A 26,704-nucleotide genomic window follows, 5' to 3' on the forward strand; every position below is an offset into this window, starting at 1 on the left:
AGGATGTTCAGGTTGAAAGAACAGCATTTGTCTTCTGAAGAGTAGACTGGATGCACATTTGTGTCGCTGAAGGGGTACAGAACTCTTTCACACCTTTGAGTGCAGGCCAGTGGTATTAACAGGTCTGTCCTGTGGGTGGAAGGTGGAATAACACCTTTTGCCCTGTCGTGAGTCCATCCCAGCCAGCAGCCAAGCGCCCACACAGCTGCTCGCCCACTCCCCTCTACCCCCAGTGGACAGAGGAGAGAATGGGAAGAGCAAAAGTGAGAAAACTTGTGGGTCAAGATAAAGACCATTTAATAAGTGAAGGAAAGAGGGGAGAAAAAAACCCACCCAACTGGTGCAAAGGCAATCACTCACCCCCTCCTATAAGCAAACTGATGCCCAGCCAGTCTCCAAGCAACAGCCACCTTGGAATTCAGAGCCCCCCACTCTCTTCTTCCTCTACCCCAATTTAATGGCTGATAATGACATTACATGGCATGGAATATCCCTTTGATCAACTTGGGTCGACTGGCCTGGCTGTGTCCCCTCCCAGCTTTTTGCCCACCCCACCCCCCAGCCTACTCGCTGGGACAGGCAGAGGAAAAAAGAGAAAGCCTTGACGCTGTGCAAGCACTGCTCAGCAATAGCTAAAACACTGATGTGTTAGTAATGCTGTTTCAGTCACAAATCCAAAACACAGCACCATACGGGCTGCTCTGTGGAAAGTGAACGCCATCCCAGCCAGACCCAGTACATGCCCACAGTTCGTCTTTGAAGCCAGGCATAAATAATCTGGGCTCTTTTTATTTGCTATCACAAATAATTGTGATGGGTTTTTTTTGTTTTTGTTTTCCAAGTGTAGTGTTTTTTTTTTTAAATGGAAGTTGAAATCTATTTAGTTTCATGAGTTCAGGAGCCAGGACAGAGCCTTAACTAAAACTTGCCAACAGCATGGGCAGATTGAACTTCATTACCCCAAAGACGTTTAGCTGAGGCCGGACAGGTCCAGATCTCTCCAGCGTCAGGAAAAGGAGGGGAGGATAGGGGAGGAACTGAAACAGAGCCTGGAGTACAGTGCTCCAAAGAGCCAGGCTTTTCTTTCTTAGGGGTGGCAGCGGTGCTGCCAAGAAGGCACCACCTATGGTTTTCAAATTTTCTGGTGCAGGCAGCTGGCCCTGGTTGTTGGCTGTTGTAGGCAGCGTTATTTCATCTGCTGAAAACTGTTGACTGGTGACTGGAGAAAAGCAGTAAGTGTGACAGGAGATGTGCTAACATCCTAGGAGTCAGCAATACTGGCTGACTTTTTTATTTTTCAGTGATCCTGGGATGACACTGTTGTTGTCTCAATCACCTTACATGCAGCATTAAAATGCTTTAATACAGAAGATCACAGTAGTGTGCCAGTAACAGTCTTCTGTGGAATTCTTGCCCAGGTATCCAAATGTGAACTGGTGCTTTATTTTAATGTGCATTTTTGAAGGTGGATTATGAGATATTAACACCTTTATTGTAGCAAGTTCAGAAAGTATTTAGCCTTCACTGCAGATGGGAAACAGTTGTTCATGAGCGTGTGGGGAGGTAGTGAGTTGGTTTTGTCTCAGCGAGAGCGCAGTGATTTGGAATAGAACAAGGAGTTCCAGTAACTTAAACAGAAAAGGTATTCAGAAAATTCACAGCCTTTTTCAGAAACCTTTGTTCAACATGAGCAGTGTTACACCCTTAATACACTTGAGATAAATATTTCAACTTTATATAATGATTTGCAGTTGGAATAGAAGAGGTCTGACCATTTTGTACCCTACTCCTGGAAAACCTGCAGCATCCTTTTCTAAAGGGATATTACTCATCAAGTTTTTTAATCGCTTGTATTCTCTCACCTGAGGTGAAATTCTGACCTAATTAAAGTTAATAGGCGATAACTGTTGAAACTGGCAGACTCAGAATTTCACCCATACTGTTTAGGTGCTTTTAATTGGAGTATAGAAATAATTCGGGTATGAGAGATGACTGTGGTACCAAAGACAGATAGGCAAAGCCATGAAAAGAGAATAGCAATGAGTAATAACGGGCATAAAGGGATGGTTTTTTTTTTTTTAATTAAAGCTGCAATAGCTTTAAAAGAGAAAATATTGTATGAATATTAATTCAAATCTGAGAAATTTTAAAAAAAAGTCAACTTATTTTTGCCCTTATGTGAATTTTATTCAAGAATGAGTGCACTAAATAGCTGGGCAAAATTAGCTTCAATTACACTGTGATTTATATTTATAAGCAGGTCAGGTGTAGCAGGGATTGCAATGAGGCTGACTTGATGCTTTCTCTAGAAGGAAGTCTCTTGTTCAAGGTGACTATGTGCAAACCAAAGAATGCTTAGGTGATAAATGAGCATTAGAGATTAACATCTCCTTACTGTACCCTGGTTTTAGAACTTAGGCACTCGTGTGTGACCTGCAGTGTCAAGGAGAATAACCCAGAAGAACTAGCTCTTTTACACAGGCTGTGGTGGTCAGTAGCATTCATCAGTTGGCTTGAATTGTCTCCGGTGATAAAAAGTGAATAATCAGCATGTTAGTTACACCTATGAGGTTATTCTTTCTTCAGCATGACTGCAAGTGTCATCCAGATGGACCAGCTTTTGCTGAGTCCTGCAAAGCAGGAATTAAAATAACGCCTTGAAATAGAAGGATTTTAAAGCAAATCAGCTTCCTTCTTTGCTGCTGTTAATAGATTTGCTTCTAGTTTTGGCTTTATATTTTTCCAAATGGGAAGTTATTTAAGGCATTTTGTAAAAATCTCAGTGAATCTTGACCTCAGAGTTAATTTATTTTTAACATGACAAAAATTTATCTATTTCCATAATACTATGTGTGGTCATAATGAGTCATTTTATGAATTACAGCTGCTATTGATGTTTGCATCACTATTCTTTACAGTATAAATTGAATTTAAGAATAATTTGGTGAGTTTTTTTTCTACATTAATTGTCTAGGAATGTGGACCACATCTCTGATTTTTTTTGTTGTTGTTTCTAGCGGAAGCTTTATATTACTGATTAAAAATACTAACAAATAATAATCTCCATAGCAGAGTATTACTGTTTTCTCCTGGTATTTAGGTGATCAGACAGTTTCATTGTTTATGATAGATATACACACGATAGAGTTTTCAATACATTTTTTGAAAAAATTCTCCCACCTAATTGTTTTTCTTTCTCCCTCCTAGTCTGCTCCCAGTTTTCAAGAGGAGTCTTTGCTATTTTTGGATTCTATGACAAGAAGTCTGTAAATACCATAACATCATTCTGTGGGACTCTTCATGTCTCCTTCATAACTCCCAGCTTCCCAACAGATGGAACACATCCCTTTGTCATTCAGATGAGACCTGACCTCAAGGGAGCTCTTCTTAGCTTGATTGAATACTATCAGTGGACCAAGTTTGCATATTTGTATGACAGCGACAGAGGTAAGATGTGGTACTTTTTATCTGCATGACATTTGCTAGATGTATCTCACTGAAATGTGGAATTAGCATTAGAAAAGTAAACAAGGAAAGGAATATTTACCTGCAGCAAGTGTAAGTGTAAGCTTAAATTTAGAAATGAGCTTTTGGGACAGAAACAAATTTGTTTAAATGAGAATGAAATTATTACAGTATGTATTAATGGAATTGCAAGCATGTGCTGATAAGCAGTGTGAGATTAATCACATGTTGTAAACAGTTCTTATGAAAAGTTTTTTCTTTTTTTTTTTTAAAGAAGCATCTAAGGAGAAAAAAAAATATGAGCATGAAGGGCAATCTACTACCACAGATTCACATGCAAAATCGATAGTTGGGCACCAAACAAGCAAGAGTCTTGGATGCATTCCTTGTGTCTTTGGAGATTGCTTTTGATAAATATTCAAGTTCCTCTCCTCTGTTGAGCTTAGATATTTTTGTTGTTGTTGATTGATAAACCCAAATCCACTGCTTGTGAGCAGTTTAATCTGCAGTACAGTCTTCTCGAGTCCTATGCCCTTTTATGGCTGTAGTAATAAAAATATAACAGTTTATGAACTGGGAAAATTCACTTGCAAATTGTGGTATATTAATTAGTTTTCTGAGAAGAAGCAGCATTATACAGAAGTGGGTTGTTTTTTTTTTTTTTTTTTTTTTTTGACTGCACTTTCTGGAATTCCATTATTGTCATTCTGTTTTCAGGTTCTCCTCACCTAGTAGTCCTTGGGTAACTTTTTTCTATTCTTACCTTCTCCTGTTCCCTTTAAAACGGCTATTTTGTGGCTCACCTGCATGTTCATTGCTCAGAGTTGAATGTTAAGTGCACATTAAGAGTACTTGCTTAGCCAATAGTCTGTCAATCAGGTAGCAGTGTGCAGTAAATGACCTGCGTGTGATTTATATTTAGGAAATACTGAAAAACACCTAGTTGTTCTTGTGAGCTGCACTGGCTGAATCTGGCCAGGAATAACAGCGTGAAATTGTTATTTGCAGTCACCCTTTGGTTATACCTCTTTTTCTTATTTGTTTGTTTTAATTGTGGCAAGGCACCCCAGCGATAACAAGCTCCAAGGCATGAAACTCCTACCTTTATGCTGAATAAGTCGTTGCTCCTCAGTGCTCCCACTGATTTCACAAGGTTAACCTGCAGAGTCAAGCAGTATGTAGTCAGCAACACTGACATCAAACCCTGATGTCGGTTCCTCTAAACACTTTTGCATAAGTGTTAATGTAGTGACAGTGACGTATATTTAAGGAATGATACGTAATTTAAAATGTTTCCACCTCCAGGAGTGAGGTAAAAAAGGCAGAGAGACTTACTCTTCATGGAAGCTGTGAGAGCTAATAGGAATTAGTTCGATGACTTATTCCAAAAGAAGTATTTATCGGTACTTTTACAGCTCTTCTGTGGTTAGGGGCTGACTGATTGAAGTGCGGGGCAATTTCATATCTCATTCCTGTCTATAAGAAGTGAGGCCATTCAGTATATGCATGTCCAAGCTATTACTAGCTTAATACAGCAGTTGCTCTCATATAACGTGGATTAGTGTCCTTTATCCTCCTTGCCTCCTCTCTGTTGCCAGTACCAAACAGCGGGTTTTGGAAAAAGTAGTGACATTACTGGAGGATTCTATCTGTAATAGAATTGCTAATTTACTCAGCCTCTGTTCAGTCCTCCTTTTCAGAGCTCACTGAATTAAGAGTTTGTCTCATGATAACCAAAAGAGGTTCAGGCACACGGAGGCTCCCAAACAGAAGTATTCCTGCAGTTTAAAAAAAGCAGCTGAAGTTGTTGGAGTTTTCTCTGCAGACTCCCACTTCCGTTACCGCTCTCCAGATACTTCCACATCCACAGAAGTATTGTAGCGAATGCTTTTTTTTTGTTTGTTTTTCATTCTTTTGCAATGTGTTATTGCTATCAGAATAAATTAAACTGTATGGGGATGACAAACCTGCCACCTGTAGAAAGCAAGAAATCCAGGCAGCCATTTGACATCTCTACAGAGAAACCCGAGACACCCCGACAAAGGCAGTCCCTAGGAAAAATGGAAGATCAGAGGAGTAAAATATAGAAACCCTTTGTAATGGATAGCGTTAGCATTAATAGCCCTTATTAATTTATGCATAACTGAGATTCTGTTTAACTCGGAGGAAACATACAGACAGATTGGAGGACTTCAAGTCTACTAAATGAGATCTGAAACAATGATTCAGATTATATCCGTTTCAGGGGTTTTTTTGTGGTTTGTTTTTCTTAATTATTTTAAATTACCATTTAAAACGTTATTTTGAGATACAGACTTATTTTAGTGCTTTTTAATGTTTTAAGGTATTTCGTACATCTTTTAGTTTGCTTACATTATCTTTTCCTGTTAGCATGAGTTCTCCACATTTATCTTTAACATGTTATAAATGGTTTATATGTACCCTTGGACTGTACTTCTCTATTATTTTAAAAGAAATATTCATTGCATGACATATAAAACTTCGTATCAGTCTTCTTTAAAGACAACATAGAAAACCAGAACTATTTGAGATAATCATTGAATTTATCCTTTTGGAAGCCTGCCATTTTCTATCTTTGCTGATGACCAGTCATGTATAGTGCTGTATATTTATTTTTCACTGATAAAGCTGAATTGCTAAACACTGACCAATCTTAATTTAATGAAGTATTTACAAACTATGAGACTAGTTAATTCGTAGTGCTTTCTTTCTACATTTATGGGCAGAACCACTATTATTTCTCATAAGAGTTATACCTGAAGCTTCCTTTACATACCAAGTCAGAAATTTGTCTCAAATAAATGAATCCTGGTGTTCTGTGGTTTCAGGGGGGATGAATGTGCAAAAATGTCAATTGGCTTGTGAGAAAGTCTAATTTTTTTTTTTTCTGTAATACTATCTGCTATCTTTAAATTGCCCTCTAGAATTATGTAGAATTCTCTGGAAGGAATTTAAATCTAACAAGTCTAATTCCTGTACTGCTGGAAATTGTTAAAATGGTCTTTGTTGTAGAGCAGAAATTAATTTCCAGCAGTAATTTTCATGTTTCTATACTCTGTTATTTAATCCTTGAAAAGGAAAACCAGTCAAGTAACATCTTCACTGATTTTACAGTATATTGTAGGCAGTTGCAGCTGTACAGACACATTCATGGCAGGAATGCGCCAAAAGGATAAAATGGAAGCAAACTTCTGTAGACTGCTTGTAGGTGTTAGCATGGAGCCTACTTATCTATATGAAAAAATGTATCTCAGCACATCTTCTTTCATAATCAGGGATATGACTGTAGGCAACAGAAATAACTCCATTAGCACCACTGGAGAACATGAGAATTCTGCCACAGAGCTCAGTGAGGTCCAGGTTTAAATACAGTACTGCTCAAGTGCTGAGAACAAAAACAGTTCAATAGCATCTCGTAATAAGCAGCTGATCCTCTTGCTGTAATTGGACCACTTTTCTCCTAGAAGACCTCTTTCCCAGCATGTGGAAGTCCAGCAGTGGATCAGTGAAACTGGCAAAATCCCATTCTGAAGACAGTTGAAGCAAAACCAAAAGGTTGTCCTGACAAGTCTCTACCCTGATTCCTTGCAGCGATGTAAATAGAAATTTCATGCAATAAGAAGTGACTGGGCCCACACATATCTTCATTTCTGAGTCCTAACAATGTGTGACAGGTCAAACAAGTTACAGGGAAATCTTAAATAAGTAATCTCATAAATCACGTTCAACAAGCTTATAGCTTGTTAGTCCCGAAGCTTTATCAGTCATCTCTTCTGTTTTCTCCTGTGCTTCACTAGGCTTATCAACATTGCAAGCTGTGCTGGATTCTGCTGCTGAAAAGAAATGGCAAGTGACTGCTATCAATGTAGGAAATATTAACAATGACAGAAAAGATGAAACTTACCGTTCACTATTTCAAGATCTAGAGGTAAAAAAGGAAAGGCGAGTGATTTTGGACTGTGAGCGCGATAAAGTCAACGACATTGTTGATCAGGTTTGCTATTCTCTGTTTTTCAGTGACAGCAGTTAGCTATATTCTATAAGTAAAAGTCATGAGTTCATTTCTCTTGATCCTATTTTTGTAATTATTATGCATCATTTGGAAGTGACAGATTTGTATTGAGGACCACATATATATCAGGCAGAAAGTGAACATACAAATCCTATAATCCCTCCTTTTGCTCAAAGGCAAGGTAATTCTATCTGCATGATCCCGTATGGTTATATATCCTGATTGTTAAAAAAAAAACAAAAACAAACACACCACAACAACAAAAAAACTCATTAAGGCTATTTCACAACCTGGGTAGTATACTATATTGTATGTAGATATGCTATTATATATGGTGCATTATAAATAGTTATATTATGTCTAGGGATTAGTTTTCCTTACACCTAGAAAGTATTTTCTACTTCTAATGCTTTTACCGAGAATGTTTTACATCTTGGGAAGGCTCTATCAACAGCTTCTCATTTCCATTTAACTCCCTTCATAATTCATGTTTCTGAGCTCTTTGTCATTCGTACTGTCCTTGGTTCTCTCTTCATTTTATCTCCCTCTTAAAGTGTGTTAACCAAAACTGGATGCTCTTTTCCATAGCTAAGGCCTCCTGAGCTTTAAACAGAACAGAAAATTACATCTTCTCTCCACCTGCATATATATTCTTTGCCAAAATGATTTTTTTTTCATTTTCTTTTTTACAACAGCATCACAGTGCTCAGATTCAAATTATTGCCTTACCTTCAAATCCACCTCTTCAATCCTAGTGTCTGGGAAGGTCTTACTGTCTCTGTATCTTCTTTTCACGCATGCAGAGCACAATGGAAAATTAAAAGGATAGCTCCCTGCTGGCTTGAGCTTGACCATGTGAGACTGCACAGCATCTGTAGGGATAAATCATCAGAGTGTACATATATTGGTTTGAAGCTTTTTTGAAGGGCTTGTTATTTTGGTCTTTGTTATGAAGGTCATTACATTTTGGAGAGGCTCCGGAAATGAGCAGTGTCCTAAATGGAGTGCATTGTATTTGTCTGTTTTATTTGGAATTCATATCCACAAAGTGTTTCTCTAATTTTCAAGATCAATTTGAATTTGATCCTGTTCTCCAGAGCCTTTGCAACCTCCCTATCATCTGCAGTTTTTTAAAATCGTATTTTCTGGCTTGTTATCCATGTCAGGAAAAATACTGAGTAGAGCAATGCTTGAGAGAAGTAGTACTTATAGGTCCTCTTCAGCTGGTTCTGTGTGGCTTTTCAAACAGTTGTTCACTTACCTTACAGTGACTTTTTGTCTTGTTCATGTTCCCTTTAGAGCTTGTAATGATGTCATACAGGACAAAAGCCGTATTAAACTCCAGATATGTCACATCTGCTGTTTCCTCATTATCTATTAGGCTAGCTATCATGTCAGGGAAAGGAAAGAAATTGCTTTGACATATTTTGATCTTGACAAGACTATATTAACTGTTTATCTTCTTCTTATCCTATAGATTCTTTTGAAATTAAGTCTGTAATATTCATTATAATCTCTTCCCTGATATGAAAGTTTGGCTGACTGTAAGTTTCTTCAGTTTCTTCTTTTACCACTTTTTAAAGACAAGAACCCTATTTACCCTTTAGTTATCACTCATTTTTACTATTTTTGTTTGTTTAGTAATAGACCTATTATTTTTTTTTTGGCTTCTCTTATTTTGATTGCAGCTCTGGGATATTTTTCTTGCCCTGATTGCTCTTTGATAGAGTCTGCCTTGTTTTGAGTCTTAGATTTTCTCAGCTTATCCCCACAGACTTGTGCTACTCCTTAAGCATACAGATGGACAAACCTTTGTTTCTGCTGTTTTGATCTCTAAGTCACTGAAGAATTCTAGATAACTGTGGATCAGCCACACAGGTCAGTTAATATAATTCCAATTAGTTGTTCTTGTCAAAGTAGTTTTCTGCTATGCCCTAGAACATGGTCTCTTAAACTGCTGTCAGATGTTTCATATAGTTTTAGCCTTGAGATTCTCTCTGCAAGATACCCTAGCAGTTTCTAGAGTTTGGTCTGTTTTTTTAAGTCCATTATCCTTACACTCTGTTTCTGTAACTTGCCTTCCTTACATAAAGAGATAAACACACTTTCAATTTTTCAAGTAGCCTAAAATAAAATCTAAAATAACTGTTTCTGTCTTAATTTTCTTCATCTCTTAAAATGAAAGTCTGTGCTGAACAAAGGATTTCTTGGCCTGTGAGTATCCTTTGAGTGTGTTCTTCTGATTTTCTTTTCTACAAGCAGATTATGTACTTCAAGTCTTGCTTTGCTACCAGATCTATTCCTTAAAAAATTCTTTTAATTCCTGCTCCCAAACAACCCTCAGGAATTTCCTTCTTTTTATTAGGGTGCCTGAAGTAGACCCTTTGTATCAGTATCCTTTTTCTTTTTCTATGTATTTTACTGAGACATGCAACAGGCTTTCTGTTGACCACATTTTTCTTCAATACTGAAGTATTACTTGCATTCTTGATACATAGAGCAGCAACTTCTTTACTTTCTTCCTTGCTTTCCATTCTTGAACAAAACTGTTGTAGTGGTTTGATTTATCCCACTAACTTTCTAAGCTGTGGTGGCAACCTCAGATTCACCCAATTATGCTCTGTAGTCCTTGGATCTTTATGTAGGCACACAATGTGTTTGCAAAGTTGCTTCGTTGTTCTTGTTTTTGTCTCATTTTTTAGTTTCTCTTCCAGGTTTCAATTATTTATATAAGTTGAAGTTGAAAAAATTTTCAGTTCCCCAACTTTCCTAAGACTAGTTTATATTCCTCTTCTCTGATTTGGCAATTCAGTGTTACCATGCTCTTCGTTATACAGCCTCTATCTCTTCTCAGCCAGCTTCCTTTGCAGGATCTCATTTCCCCCTGATAACACCCTTTGGGCATACATGGAATTACTGCCACTTCTTGTCTATCCCTGCTTGAGATGCTAGTCTAAACTAGGGACACTGGTGAATACCTTTTGTATTCACCACAGCTCCTTCATCACGGCTTTTGGAGCCACCACTGAATCTTCCCGGAGTTTTAACTGGCATCATCCTTAGTGTTCATATGGATGAGTGGCACAGGGCAATGTTTTAGAAAGCTAGATTAATGAAATAGTACCCAGTGACAGTTAGAGCAGAGTTACTAATCATTGATCTAAAGACTTGGAACTACTGGTCTTTTTCTCAGATACCAATGACAAAGAAGCATTTTATGTAGAAGAGCTAATCTGTTTGGTCTAACTGAAATTTCTTTGGAAGCAGCAGCTGCATAAGAAATACATCTGAACACAGTTCTTAAACCTTTTAATAAGTAATGAGTTTTAAGTAGTCTGAAACAAGTAACTGTTTTAGAATCATTAAGTTCATGTATCATGTATATATTAAGCTCAAAAGAGGAAAAAATTAATAACTTCTATGGCTTATGTAATGTGATCCCACTCAGTCCCAAACTGTAGTAATATAAAACTTAGTGTTAAACACTGCCTTCAGTTATATTCCTGTAACTTCATTAAATCAAGTATGTGGAATGTCATTCATCACTAGCCTGATATAAGTCACAGGATACCTATTCTGAATATTTTAGTTATATGTTAAATGGGGAGATAAATGAAACATCCTCTCTTGATTTAAGTTGTTCTCATTGTTCAAAAGATGGAAGAAGCCTTTAGAGTCCTCTTATTTCCCATATCCTTTCTCTGGAGAAGTGTTGTGCTTCAAATTGTAAACTTTTCCATGCACACATAGTCTAAATTAGGCTTATTTGGGAGAAGAATCCATACTACATGCCTGCCAGTGGAGACTGCTGAGAAACCAGCGGCTGGCTTTGAGGGAGATTATGAGGAAGCCTTAAGGCAATAAACAACAATTTGAACTTTAGAAGACTTCCACATAATGTAGATGCTTTCATTAATGTCAGCGGGCTTTTAAACTTTTTCTAGTTCAAGGAATGTTACAATTCTGCTACAAAGGGAGCAGAATCTAAGCAGGAATCTCTGAGGCACAGTGCTTCTACTGCTTGATGCCTGCTCCCTCCTGTCCAGGTTGTGCCTTTAATACACAGCATAGTAATTAGCATTCAGTTCCTCTGTTTACAGATCTTGGGACTTGGACTTCACCGTGACTAATTTCCACTAGCAGAGAGTATGTTCAATGGTGCATTAGGTAAAATGAAAAGTAAAACACTGAACAAGCTCAGTATTGCATGTGATAAAGCTCATAACTAGCCTTTACATCATACTACATTTTATAGTTTTTAAGTCTCAGTCCATATATCGGGTGAACATTCTCCATTACGGGGGTATTTCTTCTTTTTTGCAGGTTATCACAATTGGTAAACATGTTAAAGGTTACCATTATATCATTGCAAATCTGGTAAGCATTTTTAATTTTTAAAATACCTGTATTACTCATTTTACTGTTTATGGAAGAACATCAACTACTATTTTGTTTCAAATGCATTTTAGAAAATAGAAAAAAGCTAAATGTCTTTATCCTTGCTAAATGAATGCATGTATTGAGATGGTATTTGTTGTATTGGCTGAGTCTTTTCAGGGCTTAAATGACTCCTGTGATATTCCCATTAATGGGAGTGAAGGTTACTCAGCACCTTCAGTAGAGCTTCATCCCGTTTTCTACATACTTTAGAGAAAAGTAGGGTATGGAAGTCAGAAAAATGACTTTCCACATTATAGACCGACACATTCATTCAGCAAGCTGATGTTTCTTCTCTCACCTCTAAAGTACTTACAAATTACAGTTCTCAGCTTTCATTCTGCTAGACTAGTGAGTCTCAGCTTTACACATTGTCATTCCTCAGATGGGTTTGGTAATCAGTTTGAATTAATCTTTTCTTGAACATAGGTGATCAGACAGTACAGGTAATAGTGTTCCTAAGTTAAGGAAACTCACTAAATTTTGTCAAGGTAATTTTTTTTTAGAATTGTGTCTTTAAGCTGAAGGGCCATTTTGCTGATGTTAAAGTCAACAGCACTTATTTACTGAAGCTAGGGAATCTAATCCAATGCTTTTTTGTAACAGATAAAGCAAATTCTGCAGGCTTGAATCTCAGTTATTCTGTTCCAGAAAAGAGTTTTGGCGTTTGCATGGTGTGAATGTGTCTAAATAATTTTTGTCATCATTTATTCTTGGACTGTGATAGCGTTTGCTATAAATTCCAGCAGGGCCCAGTGTGCTCTGTCTTCCATGGTCCTTTGAGGGGCCTGAGGAAACAGAATGACCATAGTGTGTTTATCACATTTCAGACATAACCTCTGTCTCCTCCCAGCCTTTAATCAAAACACTTTCCGCCTCCAAGCAGGCAGTATTCTGAAGAATCACCTATGTTGCTAGGCAGGTGTGAGGAAGCCTTATACTCTAAAGGCCTTTTTAAAAGCTGAACAGTGGGGTTTCGTTTTTATATTTATTGATTAATTTTTAGGATAAAGAAGTTAGGGTCCTGATATTCACAAAGCAAGCATAAAAGTCTTACAAAACTTGAAAAATTCCCTAACTGTTAAATATTTGTATTTTGCACTGCAAATGTTGTATAAATAGTATTTTGAGTCTTAAGGGAAATAAACATTTCAGAAAAATTACCTAGTGTATTTCATTATGTTGACTGGTTGCTATTTTAGCCATTGCTTTAAGTTTGTAACAATAAGCCCATAAGATCTAAAACTTATTGAATCTGTATTTTAAAGCTGTTTAATATCATATTTGCTTCCTACAGATTTATACAGCTTAAATACAAATATTGTAGATCTTTTGTATAATATTATATAAAATATATGTGGTAATGATTTTAAAACTGTTTTTTTCTCTGTCAGAAAGAAAACTTATCTAGTACTTGATCACATTCCATCTTCTTCACTGAATCCACCTTCTTTCTTCTTTTCTTGACTGTAATAATGTTCTCCTCCAGTCTGATCAGTCAAGAATTTGGTCTACTTTAAGAATAAAATATGCTGATAGATGGAGAAGGGGTCAAAGTATACAATAAATGTTCCCGTTCAAACTTCAAGCTCACAATAATATTGCAGAAAGTTTCGTGATCCCTGTAGAAGTGTCTGTATTAGTATGCAGCAACACATCATTGATGAGTATCATCAATATGCATATCATATGCAATAATTAAAGATTACCTAGTACGGCAATAGTAGCAACTTCTGATAATGTGGTCTGAGGTTGCTACTTCTTTTTTTGTTTACTCAGAGCATTCATTTAAACTGAACTGTCTGAAATCAGTATGTCATGTAAATTCATTTGTATGGTTATTTGGGGCAAGTTAAAACACAGAACATGGAGAACAGAACATATGTACTGTTTGTAAGAATGAGAAGTAGTTCTTTATGCTGGAGGGAGGAGGCAGGGGAGATGGTAAGTCCTTCCACAGGCTTTAATGTTCCTAGCAAAAAGAGGACTCATCTGTGGCTGTAACTATTCCTGGCTAAAACTTGCTTGCCTAGCTATTGTTCATGTCAGCGTTCCCTTTCTCATTTAAGCAGTCCCACTGAAATTATATGGGATTGTTTCGGAAAGTAAGCATGGCATGGACAGCTCCACTCAGCCCTTGCTCTATAAAGGTATGTGTCTAGTGAGCAACAAGAGGTATTACAGGCTGGCAGAGCTGACGACTTACTGCCGGCAGCCCAGGATTTAAACTTGGATCCTGTTTGAGGAAAATGTTGGCTTACACTTCTGCAGTAGAAGTCATATGGTAACTCTTTATTTGTATATGCTATTGAGAGATCTGCCAAAACTGGTGCAATAACAGACATAATGTTTTCTGTGCCCAGGGATTTACTGATGGAGATTTGTCAAAAATTCAGTTTGGAGGAGCTAATGTCTCAGGATTTCAGATAGTTGACTACGATGATCCTCTGGTGTCAAAGTTTATACAACGTTGGTCAACACTGGAGGAAAAAGAATATCCCGGTGCACACACTAGTACAATTAAGGTATGTCTTACATTTGTTTTAACCATGATGGAGGTAGAGGAAGTGAGGGAATTGGAATAGAAAGACAAGAGACAGAGAAAGCCCTTCAAAATCAGCTGTGCCAACGCAATTTTATATTTCTCTGGGGTACTTTTAATATTCACTGTTATAGGACTGGTTGAGTAAAGATACTGCAGTGTCAAAAATGTTCAAGACAATTTTAATTTTTCTTGTATCACTGTAAATCCGCACTTGACAGCTTGTTAGGTAATTGTTTTGGATGTGATGATACATTAAGTATCTACTGACTTTTTTTGGTTTTTCTCTTTCTCTGTGTTTTGAAATGTTTTAAAGGAAAATATGTAGTCATACGTAGGCTTCCAGGGAGCACAGATCTAGCACTTTCTGATATAACATAATCTCCCAAAGAAATGGTAAGACAGTTGCTTTGAGACAGATGCCTAAATCCTACAAAGACTTAAAAATAAATGGTATGCCTGAGGTACAGAATCATGGTCTGATTTCAGGCCTGAGTGAAACAAGATGTGACACGGGGCAAGTGGTTAAACTTCCTTACCTCAGTTTTCCCTCTGGATAAAACTGCAATAATAGTACCTTCTTACCTTACGTGACCGTTATGAGGATCAATTAGTGCTTGCAAGATGTTAAAAAGAATAACGCAATTTTAATGCCAAATAATTTTTCTTTTAAGTAATACAATCAGAAATTTTATTAAGGATGAGTATACTTAAATATCTCCAAAAGGTATTAAGACAAAAAGATAAACAGCAAATGTTCTAGGTGAAACTTTTTTTTTTGTGCTATAGTTTGAATATGAAGCATATTCTTGATTTATAATGAGATGGATAAGAAGTTTCAGCAAGGAATGTAAGAACAATATTTTAAATTCCTGGAACAAAAATCCTTAAAATCGCACAACTTTAATTTAAATTGAAAAATAAAGTTCGTAGGTTCCCTTTTTCTGAGGCCAAATTTATGGGGGACTTAGTCAAAGCTATGATTTTCCTGTGGTTATTTTTGTATTTTAAAATCCCTCGGACAGAATAAGTGAATTTCTCATTTGATGTTTGACAAAGTAAACTAGTCTGTGTCATGTCTTTAGATACATTCATATTACATGCGTGTAATATATATAATATATAGTGCTCTCATTTAGGAAAAAGGGAACGCACGTGGCTGTGGGTGATTGATGCAATTCTTTTGTCTCTGATTTTTGAGTGCCCAAATTACTTACCTACCTACTAATGTTGCGGAATTGTAGTCTGGGAATAATCACTGTGAGGTGCATGACTAAAGTAAAAAAGTCTAACTGAAACCAAGATGCAGTTCTTCTCGTTGATGGAAAAATAAATTAGTGGGACACAGTGCTAAGGATTCTGGTACCTCTGATATTCCTTACGTTAGGGGAGAAATCATATGTGTTAGATAAGATGAAGTGGTTGCCGTGTTTTCTTATAGCATTAAAATCCGTAACTTTATCACAGGTATTCCCTTTATTTCTTCTGTGATAGGTCCTTTCAAGTCTACTAGAAATTGAAAGGGTTGAAGGAGAGTATTTGGAATATGTTATGTTTTTGAGGTTTATTTTGTTATGGATAGGAAAAGTAAATGAATTGAAACATTTATTTTCATGAATTTCATTAACTAAAAACACATTTTAAATTGAATTAAAAAGGCTAATCTATCTTCCTTTATATATTGTCTGCTCAAGAATTATACAAGCGCACTGACTTTCAGTCAAGAGATGGAAACTTATGTTAAATTATCAGATAAATTATAAATGCTAGAGGTACTGATGGGGGGGAAAGTGGTTGTATATTGCACTGTTTGGAGCGATTGATTGTATCAGTTACTGTATTTCTTTGTGTAGCTTTCTGTCTTTTACCCTTGTACACATATCACTTGTCATTTCTGCCTGCCATTACACGTAAGGGCAGGGCTATGTCACATTTAATTCCCATTCTTGAGGGAGCTAGAGGCAGAGCAGAATCATAGAAATCATAGACACAGGGCAAGAAAGGTCTTTGAGCAGTCAGTCGCCCGGTCCATCCTCCGTGCCTGAAGGCAGAATCCGCTATACCTGTGCAGTTCCTGTGGATAGTGATTTCACAACTTCCCCAAACGTTCTATTTCGGAGCTTAATTAATCTTATTTTTTGTTTTTTGTCTAACCTAAATCAGCCTTTATATCGCCTAATCTATTACTCCTTTATCTGCTTCTAATGGATATGTGGAAGTTCTCCTTTTTAGCTGTACTTCTGTATTTGAAAATGGCTACCATATTTGTCCTTGCTTTTCTCCCTGCTAAACTACATAATCCCTTTTCCTTTGAATTTTCTACTCCCAGATCCTGTTCATCATTTTTCTCTGGAAGCTTTCTAATTGGTACCCATCTTCTTTGAAAAGCCAGGCTGGGTACTGCACTGCTTCTGAGTACTGTGCTGTAGAAATCGAAATAATGGCTTGATGTATCTCGGAGACAGCACTCCTTTCAGGGCTTCCCTTTGTGTTGCTCTCTCTTCTCCCTGCCCCATCATGACACTGTTGAAATACATTTATCATGAGATACACACTAACATCCAGATCTTTTTCTGCATTGCTTTTCTGTACTGCTGCCAATTTAGACAGTCTCATACCATATCTGTGCACATGATCATTCCTTTAAAGTACAGGATTTTTCATGTATTCTTGTTGAATTGCATTCCCTACCTGTCCTTCCTGAACATGCCATTCCTTCTTATATTAATAATCTAGCCATGTTTGTTATCCTTTGCTTCTCGGAATAGTGTATAAATATCTAAGTTACTGAGCAGGTTAACTCACTGGTCTCCTGTTTGTCCCTTCTGTGATCTTATGAATAACCTTTCTCCCCTTTTGGTTTTGAGGCAGTTATCCAAATTGTTACTGTTTATAAATGAGCTTTTGCCACCCTCTTTGGTTTTGAGGCAGTTGTCCAAATTGTCAGTGGTTATAAATGAGCTTTTGCCACTAGTTCCCATGGGATCTAGGAAGCTGTCACTGCAAATTCTGTATGAAGCAGTTAGGAAGGCTAATAAAAGTCCTGTATTATCAATACACAAATGAGAGGAGGTTACATGGCCCTAGCAGATAGTTTTATCCCTGGGATTGCAAATGTTATCTCACTGCAGGCAATAGCATTGCAACTGTGTTGTATTATCTTCCTTCTTTAATCCAAAAGGAATCATACATTCATTTCACATTATAAAATGCAAGTCAATGGAATATGACTGAGCTGACATGGCAAGACATATCACAGCATCCACGTACAGTCCTGCAAATGGAGAAAGACACCTCTTTCTAAGAAAAAGTGCATTTCAAAGGAACATGCTTTTCAAGAAAGGAAAACATTGAAAACCTGTTCCATAGGTGCCCAGAAGAGGACCTGGATCAAATTGCTTTAAAAATGTACCTTCACAATTTATGAAGTATTAATTATAAGAAACTGCAGTCTTAGGACATAGATGAGAAGAGCCACTGATTTTATTTGTTGCTGCACTGTACCTGTGCTGATAAAAACCACAAGATTTAAAGATTAAGCAGGACACTTAAAACTAGTGCTTTGCTGCCTTTTTACAAAAGGTCTTCTGATCTTTCAAAAGTAAAGCTGATACACTGTTTACCTCAGATTAAATTTGAAATATATCTCTTGTAACTAAGGGTGTTATCAGTCTCTGCATGCAATTCCAGAAGAGCTAATAATGTGCAGATCTTGAAACATACCACTGAGCATCATGGCGAATTTCTGTGTCAAGTAGCAAAACAAAAGCCACATTTGATTTTATAAAGGCCTAATAATGACAAGTTGAAATCCCCTTTTGATCCATTATTGTGTATTTACAGATATGCTGGAATTTCTGAGCCTTAGTGTTGTGGCAGGCTATTATGTCTAAGGCAAACTTCTTGCTGTTGTGAAAGGACACTGAAGGACAACACATCTGTTCAGATCCAACTGCTCCAACTTCCTAATCTGATTAACCCATTCTGTCTGGGGGCAGCCTTTGGTCCAATTCCAGGAAGAAGCTCAATTCGTACCTATTGCAGGCTAGTGAGACATGATAAGTACTACGCTTAAAGTATACAAGTGTAAATGGGGAGAAGAGTGGCTGGAGACCAGCCATGCAAAAAGGGACCTGGGGGTGCTGGTTGACAGCAGGCTCAATAGGAGTCAGCAGTGTGCCCTGGCAGCCAAGAGGGGTGCATCAAACCGCATCCTGGGGTGCATCAAACACAGCATCACCAGCCAGTCAAAAGGTGATTATCCTACTGTGTTCAGCGCTGGTGCGGCCTCACCTTGAGTACTGTGTGCAGTTCTGGGCCCCATAATTTAAGAAGGATGTGAAGGTCCTTGAATACGTCCAGAGGAGGGCAACAAAGCTGGTGAAGGGGCTGGAAGGCATGGCCTGTGAGGAGCAGCTAAGGACTTTGGGCTTGTCTAGTTTGGAGAAAAGGAGGGTGAAGGGCAACCTCATGGCTCTCTACAGCTTCGTGAGAAGGGGATGTGGAGAGGGAGGTGCCGAGCTTTTCTCCCTGGTATCCAGTGATAGGACACATGGGAATGGTTCAATCCGGGGGAGGTTTAGACTGGGCATTAGGAAGCATTTCTTTACCGAGAGGGTGGTCAAACACTGGAACAGGCTTCCTAGAGAGGTGGTCGATGCCCCAGGCCTGTCAGTGTTTAAGAGGCATTTGGACAATGCCCTTAACAACATGCTTTAACTTTTGGTCAGCCTTGAATTGGTCAGGCAGTTGGACTCAATGATCGTTTTATGTCCCTTCCAACTGAAATAGTCTATTCTATTCTATAAGCCATCCTACTCTGTGATGAGCTTTTCTAAGAGCAACCTCAGGCTTGGTGTGTGCAAGAAGTATCTGAGACAACTTGTGTATGATATATACAGAAACTATGTGCAGCACGCAGAAAAGAATTTGGGGCTGCCTGGTTGAAAATCTAAAGCAGCTCAGACTTGTAGAGAATACTGTTGTGCTGCAAGATGGTAACAACCCCAGTACTCATTGCAGCTGTTTTCAATGGCTTAAACTGCTTCATGCTGGTGCATTGATTCAGATGCTCAGAATTCATACAATTGTATTTCAAGCTTTATAATCTGTTCCCCCCCACACACACACACAACCAGTGCATAGCTAAGATAACAAAATGATAGATTGTTTTTGCCTTCTGATTTTGCCTTTAGTAGTTTCGCATTTGCAAGTCTCTTTTTTTTATCGCCAAGTCATCTAGCCTTTTAGAAAATTATTAAGAAATCTATTTTTTTTAAAGATAATGTGATTCTAGAATTTGCACTGTTTGTGTAGTACAAAATGGTGTGCTCTTTAGGATAAAATTGCAGAAGTTGAAAACTGCCAATCTTAAACTGTAAGTCAGGAAGAATGAAGCTTGTAATTGAAAGCTGCTGGTTTAACTCTACTGGTGCTGATTTACCTCGAGGATGGAATACAGAGAACATGCAGACAAATATAAAAGCACTTAGTTACCTTGCAGAAATAATTAAAATATAGATGACTCATTGATAATAAGGAACAAAGAGGAGAACAGTGAAAACATTTCTTCAAACTGGAAATTCAGAAAGCATTTGGTCTAGATATAGACAACTAAGCAAAATTGTACAATTAATGAACTAGACAATACCTTAATTTTGGGACATGCCTCTTATGACTGCAGTATGTTGGAAAATGATTTTATAATACCAGGCATTTTAACAAGAGTTCTAAGTGACATTCTGTTGCATCTGCTACAGTTTTAATGGAAAAATATGTTTGATTATGCTTGAATTCAAGTAGATAATAATGATTTATAAATAAGAATAAAAAATAGTTAATTTCACTATTTATTATGTGATTTAATCAGGAACTGAACTGGAATATTTTTTTTTTAAGTGCCCTTGTAAAACTGTAGATTTGTGAGATTTTTCTGCCTATGTTTTCCAGTCCTTGCGTTTTGGTTTCGTGGGCATAAAAAATATACGTCTAGCAGTGAGCATTCTAGCTACCTGGTTTCACTGGGCTTTTGAATGCCAGTATTCAATCTTCTCTACTTGCAAAAATATATATGAAAAATGTGGACATAAGAAATTTCATTGTTAAACTTCATGCTTCTTTTTCATAGCTTAAGGCTCTTTTGCATAAGTAATCACTCATTCCAGCACAGTTGGTTTGGGTTTTTGGGTTTTTTTGTTTGTTTTGGGTTTGTGGTTTTTTGTTTGTTTGTTTGGGTTTTTTGTTAAGAAAACTCAATTAAAGAATGCAACATTTAGTCAGTGAAAGCAGTGGGTGGTTTGAGGCGATATCTGTAGATTTGTCTCAGACATACAAAGGACCTATTGACCCAGATCCTTCGATCCTGCAAGTAAAAGTGGCTGAACTGTGCTAAAGCAAAAGTATTTGCCAGACTTCAGAAAACTACAGAGGCAAGTCCTGATGTCCCTATGCAGCTCTGTTTCTTTGAATTTGAATCCACTTATTCTTGGTAATTGTAAGTGTTTAAGGATCTTCAGCCAACAAAGTGCAATAGTTTCCTCCTGCCTATTTTCCCAGGAACTCTTTATCACTTTTTTCAACCAGCAATTCACCTGAATATCGTTGATATAAACAGCAGAAAGCTACTATTCCTTCATGCACCAAGTGTTCAGCAAGATCAGGCATACCTCTATCCTCACCAAGATCAATGTCATTTAGGAGAGGAGAGCTTGATGGAGAAATGGGGATAAGAGGAGAAGGGGGAGGGATACACAAAGCTGAAAGTAGCAGTAGGAGGAATGTGTGATTCAGGAAAAGGGGTCAGCAAAGTGGCAAGAGCCTGTTGGGATGTAAGTGAAAGGCACAGAAGGGTGGTGGCAGCTCAGAGCTGGAGAGGCACCTATGGCCAAATGTTTCTTGGGTCGGGGGAGTAAGGGAGGAGGAGAAGCACTGAGGATCGCTTATGTGAACACGGAGGGGAGACATGCAGGCTTATTGCTGGGGCAAGGCTGGTATTAAGGACCTGTCAATGTAGGTAGCTGCCTATATTAGCCGGTATGGGGTGGCAGAAAAGCAAATATGAAGTGTGTATTATTCTCTGACAGTAACTATTTCTTGGTAAAATCAGCAACCTGGTAAGATTGGTGTATTTAATTGTATTAGTATTTTACTTGGAATTAGATTGGGGCAAACAGTCTTGAGAAAGCATTTAGTCTTGAGACAATAGGCAAATACTTGTGCTGGTTGGGGTAGATGAGAATTGATAATGAAACTAGGGACGTGTTGTGGTTTAGTTTTTTTTTTTCTTTTTTTAATTTAGGACTTGACTTTACTATTAATTTTAAATGGCAGGTTTTGGAAATTTTTAGAACACTGCAGTATGTATGATGAGTGCTCTCAGATCCTGTTGATTGGGTTTTTTTTCTTTTTTTTTTTTTTTTTTTTTTTGTCACCTGCTAAGTGAATTTCTGCAAGGTGTATTGTAATATCATGTCCAGGTACTCCTCCTACAGATTGTTACAGAGAATGGTGATGATTCAGAATATATTAAAACCAAATTAAAAGATCATTTAGTGTGGTTTTATTTAATAGGCTAGTAAAAAATTCCAATCTAAAGAATCGTCATGTGAAATTCCAATTTAGAATCATTTCTGTTGCAGTGTTGTTCAGCTTCTAGGGTAAATAATTTATTTCCATTGATCTATATTGGACTTCCTGTTGACTGTGAGTAAAAATAATATAGCTGTAGAGCCTAATGGAATTTTCAGGTTCTTATCATTCATATGGTATCAGTCATTTTATAAGACAGAATGATCTAATCTCTAATCTCTCTTCTACCATTTTATTAATTGCGCCAACCATGAATTATTCTACTAAAAAATGACCTAGAATACATTTTTATGACCATCTCAATAACTTTCTTTTGGTTAAAAGCTCAACTCAAGGATATTTACCATAGTTAATAATGCTTGGATGGCCATTTTTATCATAAAAAGAGCAGTGACTGAAGGACTGTATTTCAGTAAATGTTTTAGTATTTGTAGATTTTGTTCTCATCCTCTGCTTTAAATTTTCCTACTTGGTCTATTTTCACTATTATAACCATAGGCTTCAGTTTTTGCTGCTGGATCCTGCTGATTTTTAACACTGTGAAGAGTCACATACTTTTCTCTAGCTTAGGCTTGAAGAAAAAGGTTTTATATATTCATATGGTGACAATTAAAAAGGCATATGTTCTTTGTGGTTTACAGTAAATTAAAGGTGATTTTATCATCAGTGACATTGCTGTTTTGAAAGTGCATTCTGTTTGAAGTTATAAGTAAGATTATACAAATAATTGTAAAATCGTATTTATTTTGTCAGTTTGTATATTTTCCACAGGCAGTGGCATGGATTAGAAGACAACAACTTTTTTTTTTTTTTTTTTTAATAACTAAAATGCTGTGGGTTCAAATCCAAATAATTGTTGTTACTATTTCTGTCAAGCTGTATGGATTCAAATCCAAGTAATTGGTTTTAATTTTTTGTCAAGCTCTGTGTGGGTTTTGTGGTGATATAAAGTACACCAGGAATAAGCTTTAGGTTTGAGAATTAGGAGGGTTTAAAAAGCTTCTAGAAAAATGGAGAGGAATAGGGCAAGAATTAATAGACTTTTTAAGGAACTTAAAAAAAAGACGAGAGTTTAGATAGTAAACTTTTCAGCCATTGAGTAATGTCTGAAGATTTTGAGAACCTCCATGATTTGAGGTTCAAAGAAGTTGTTACACAAATGTAGTGAATGTACAATTGGCAGTTGTACAAATATGTAAATTATGAATAGTTTGGAGTTGTTTCTGCCTTTACTGTAAGGAGAGATTAGGTGTCCTCCTGATTTATTTATTTTTAATTATTTAGGATTTTTCAGAGGGAGAAGGAAAGGTATAAGGTAGAGAAAAAAGATACACTGTGAAGATTTGCCTTAAAAGCTACTGTGTTCCTTTCAAGATCTTGTTCTGATACCTGATAGTTATTCTTTCTCATTAAGAAGTTTTTAAAGGAAAGATATTTTTGTATTGCAGCATAATATGATAGATTAGGAAAAAAGGCTACAGCTGTGAACATTTTTTTGGTTTTGTTTTTTTTTTTTGTTTGTTTGTTTGTTTTTTTCTTTTTTAGTACTAGCGTAAAAACTGCCATGTTTTTAATGGCACTGGCTGGGAGAATGCCTTGCAGAACTTGGTGTCTGCTTCAGTATTTCATTGACTTTAAATTGCTTATACATGATAATTGTAGCAACAGCAAAATAAAAGCCTTGTACAGCAGCGCACCGCACTATAACATCATTACTGACCACTGGCTGAGCAAACAACGTTGAATCATCTCACCAGTTGTATGCTTTAGATCCATTTGCCATGACCAACAAAAGCTGAGACAAAACAACATGGTGGACTCAGAGCGAAAGGCAGGACACTTCTGAAAGCATCTGCCCCTCTTTCTGTGGGCAGAGGTGGCTTAGTTGAGACAAAGGTCAAAGGATTTCTGAGGTTGTCTGACATGGCGGAGCTCTTTTTCTGTAATGCGTTTTCAGAAAGTAAAGGGGCCACAACGTTAGGCTAATTTGACCTTCTGGGTAATGGAATGGATAAATTCCCACACAACTTCTGTATTAACATTCCTGGGGGAATGTAAGACGTGCCTGCTGACTTTCTGTTCTTTTGAATGGAAAAGGGTCTGGAACTTCGGTAGATCCAAATGCCAGTGCCATTAATAAGATCTGGCATTGTTCTGCTTCCTCCTGGAAGACAGAGGGTTCATTTTGTTGCTAAGACTTTTGCCAAGACCCATAATTTTTTTTCTTCTCTCATGTCTTTCTGATATTGTGAAGAAACATCTGTTTTACAGTAGCATTAGCTCTTCTCTTTGGCCTTTGCATTAAATCTAATGAAAGACTTTTTTTTTTTTTTTTTTTTTTTCTCCCCTGAATTAGCACCTCTGATGACTCTAGTGAGAAGAGTGTTTTCTGGATTGGAAGTAATCTTGGGGGAGGAATTACAGTCCTGGAATCTCCCTCCTATTAGAGTAGTAGGTGAAATAGATAGAAAGGCCAAGCACCTTGGGGTTCATAAATCTTGTGATCTTTGCTATATTCAGCTTTAAAAGGAGTGAAAGAAGGTCACTTTCCCCTATAAATATCCTACAGTGGGAGCATTAGGATAGTTCAAGTGCCCCAGTCTTGTCAGTGTCTGCTGCCTGTGCTCTGAGCATGGCTTTCAAATAGGAGTTAGGCTTCTGGGATGTAGGCTTAGGCAGGTGCCTAGCCACTGGGCTAGAAAACAAAGCTGTTCTGGTTCTGCCAGAAAGCAACTTTTCCAAACCAAACAGGGAGATCCTAAAGAACTTAAACACATTACTAAAACAGCAAGTTTTCTGGATAACAGTTTTGTACCTGAACACTTTAATTTTTCTAAGGTGACAGGTTGCTTAAGGCATTCTTTGCATCTGATATTCTGCCCAAAACATTATGGCATTTCAGAGCAAATATACCTATTATTTGTTTAGCTGTTCTGTGCACACAGAATGCTGGAATTGCAATTAAATAAAGGCTATCATCAAAATGTAAGTTGGTGTGGCTCAACAACCTCTGGAAACAAACTTTATTAAAGATAGTATATTTGTTAAGATAAATAGGGCTTGATCTCTAACCTCATCTTTACCGAGATTGATTTAAAAAAAATTTTTTTTAAAGATCTGGTAATTTTGCATTTTATTTATTTCTCTTCCCCTTTTAGTCAGGACCAGGATTGTTATAAAAAATTTACAAATATTCAGTTGATATTTCCCAATATCTTGCATATATATAGTTATTTTCAGCTGGAAGCAAGTCTGTTGTAAAGGCTGCCTGTGTTCACAAGAATTCCATTCTATTGTAAAGATCACAGAGGAAGAGGCAAGCATTTGGGCTACCTCATGTCCCCAGTGTTTGAAACATTCCCATAGGTAATGAAGATGCTCCTGTGCTTAAAGCCCATTTACAGTTTGAATGGCAACCAGCCCCACATGCTGCTTCATACAGACCCCATTCATGCTAATGCCTACACAGAACAGATGAGAACAGTGCATGATTATGGACACAATTATAAGCCATCTGGATTTACAATAACATTTATGTGTACAATATTTGACAACATTTCTTATTTCTATTGAAAGTAACTATTTGCATTCCCATGCTCTGTCATGACAATACGTAAAGTATCACAAGAGATCCTGAAGGAGGTAATCATTTCCCATCAGTTAGTGAATTCTCTGCTAACTCTTTCATCTGTCAGGCCACTTTCAAATGTTTTCCAAGGTGTGTGTAATACTGTCCATTTCAAAATAGCCCCCAGATACATTAAAGACCCTTAAGAAATAGGTGCCCGAGTTGCATTAGTTTGACTGCATTGAAAGTCAACAGGAGGTAGTTGCCCAGTTCCTTTACTAGCTCTTGACAGGTAACTTTCTCTCTCATTCTTTTTACTTGAGGTTTTATATATGTATATACCCATTTTTTATATATAATGTAAAAATGTAGGAATGCTTCTATATACCAATCTCTAGCAGTTACTTCTGAAATTACAAACAGTTTGGTAGAGTTTTGTGAATGTTTTGACCAAAAAGCACAATTACGGTACAAAGCACTATGAAAAGGTAATTCTGCTTTTGTGGTATGTACTAGCACTCAAGTAGAGAAATACTTCATTGTGAGAAAAATGCACAAAACTCAGATGAGAGATTTTATTGAATATAATCCTCAAAGCAAAATAAACCTGTAACATTTATTTAAAACAAGACACCATTTGATATCTCAGTTTAGTCTGTGTATAGTTCAGCGAAGTATTACAAACAAGGTGATAAAATATGTAGTGAACCACTGGAAAAAAAAAATTGCTAGTATAGAGCAGTAAGCTGAATATTTATATACCCACAATCTATGAAGACACGCAGTTTGTGTGAGGAACCCCCTTTGTGCCTGTTTCAGACTGATTTCAGCCTTCTTGAACACTGCTCCAGCTGCATATGCCATTCTAGCTGAGGTCTCCCTAGTGTCTTGTACACTAGCGCTGTGTTCTTTGACTCTGCTGGTACAGTCTCTGCCCAAAATATCCTATTATTTTGTTTGTCTTTCTCACTGTTGTGTTAGATTAGGGCTGAATGGCTAGTTCATAGTCCCCTTGAGTGGTTTTAATTTGTTTTTAGTGTGTCTACAGTGTAGATGTATGTATCTAAGCTGA

The 26,704-nt window shown here is 37.2% G+C and overlaps 1 protein-coding gene across 2 annotated transcripts in view; it reads left to right on the plus strand.

Annotated features, from left to right (window-relative positions):
* GRIA2 (glutamate ionotropic receptor AMPA type subunit 2) overlaps window positions 1-26,704 on the plus strand; it is a gene marked incomplete at both ends in the record, with an annotated part of 92,436 nt that overhangs the window by 39,899 nt on the left and 25,833 nt on the right. For both annotated transcript variants that reach the window (XM_082316559.1, XM_082316560.1), the window contains 4 exons: window positions 3,208-3,447; window positions 7,284-7,480; window positions 11,822-11,875; window positions 14,299-14,460. In XM_082316559.1, the coding sequence (XP_082172685.1) occupies window positions 3,208-3,447; window positions 7,284-7,480; window positions 11,822-11,875; window positions 14,299-14,460 (653 nt within the window). The remainder of the gene's footprint in view (window positions 1-3,207; window positions 3,448-7,283; window positions 7,481-11,821; window positions 11,876-14,298; window positions 14,461-26,704) is intronic.

Source organism: Platalea leucorodia (genome assembly GCF_965183815.1).
Source record: "Platalea leucorodia genome assembly, chromosome: 6".
Lineage (NCBI taxonomy): Eukaryota > Metazoa > Chordata > Aves > Pelecaniformes > Threskiornithidae > Platalea > Platalea leucorodia.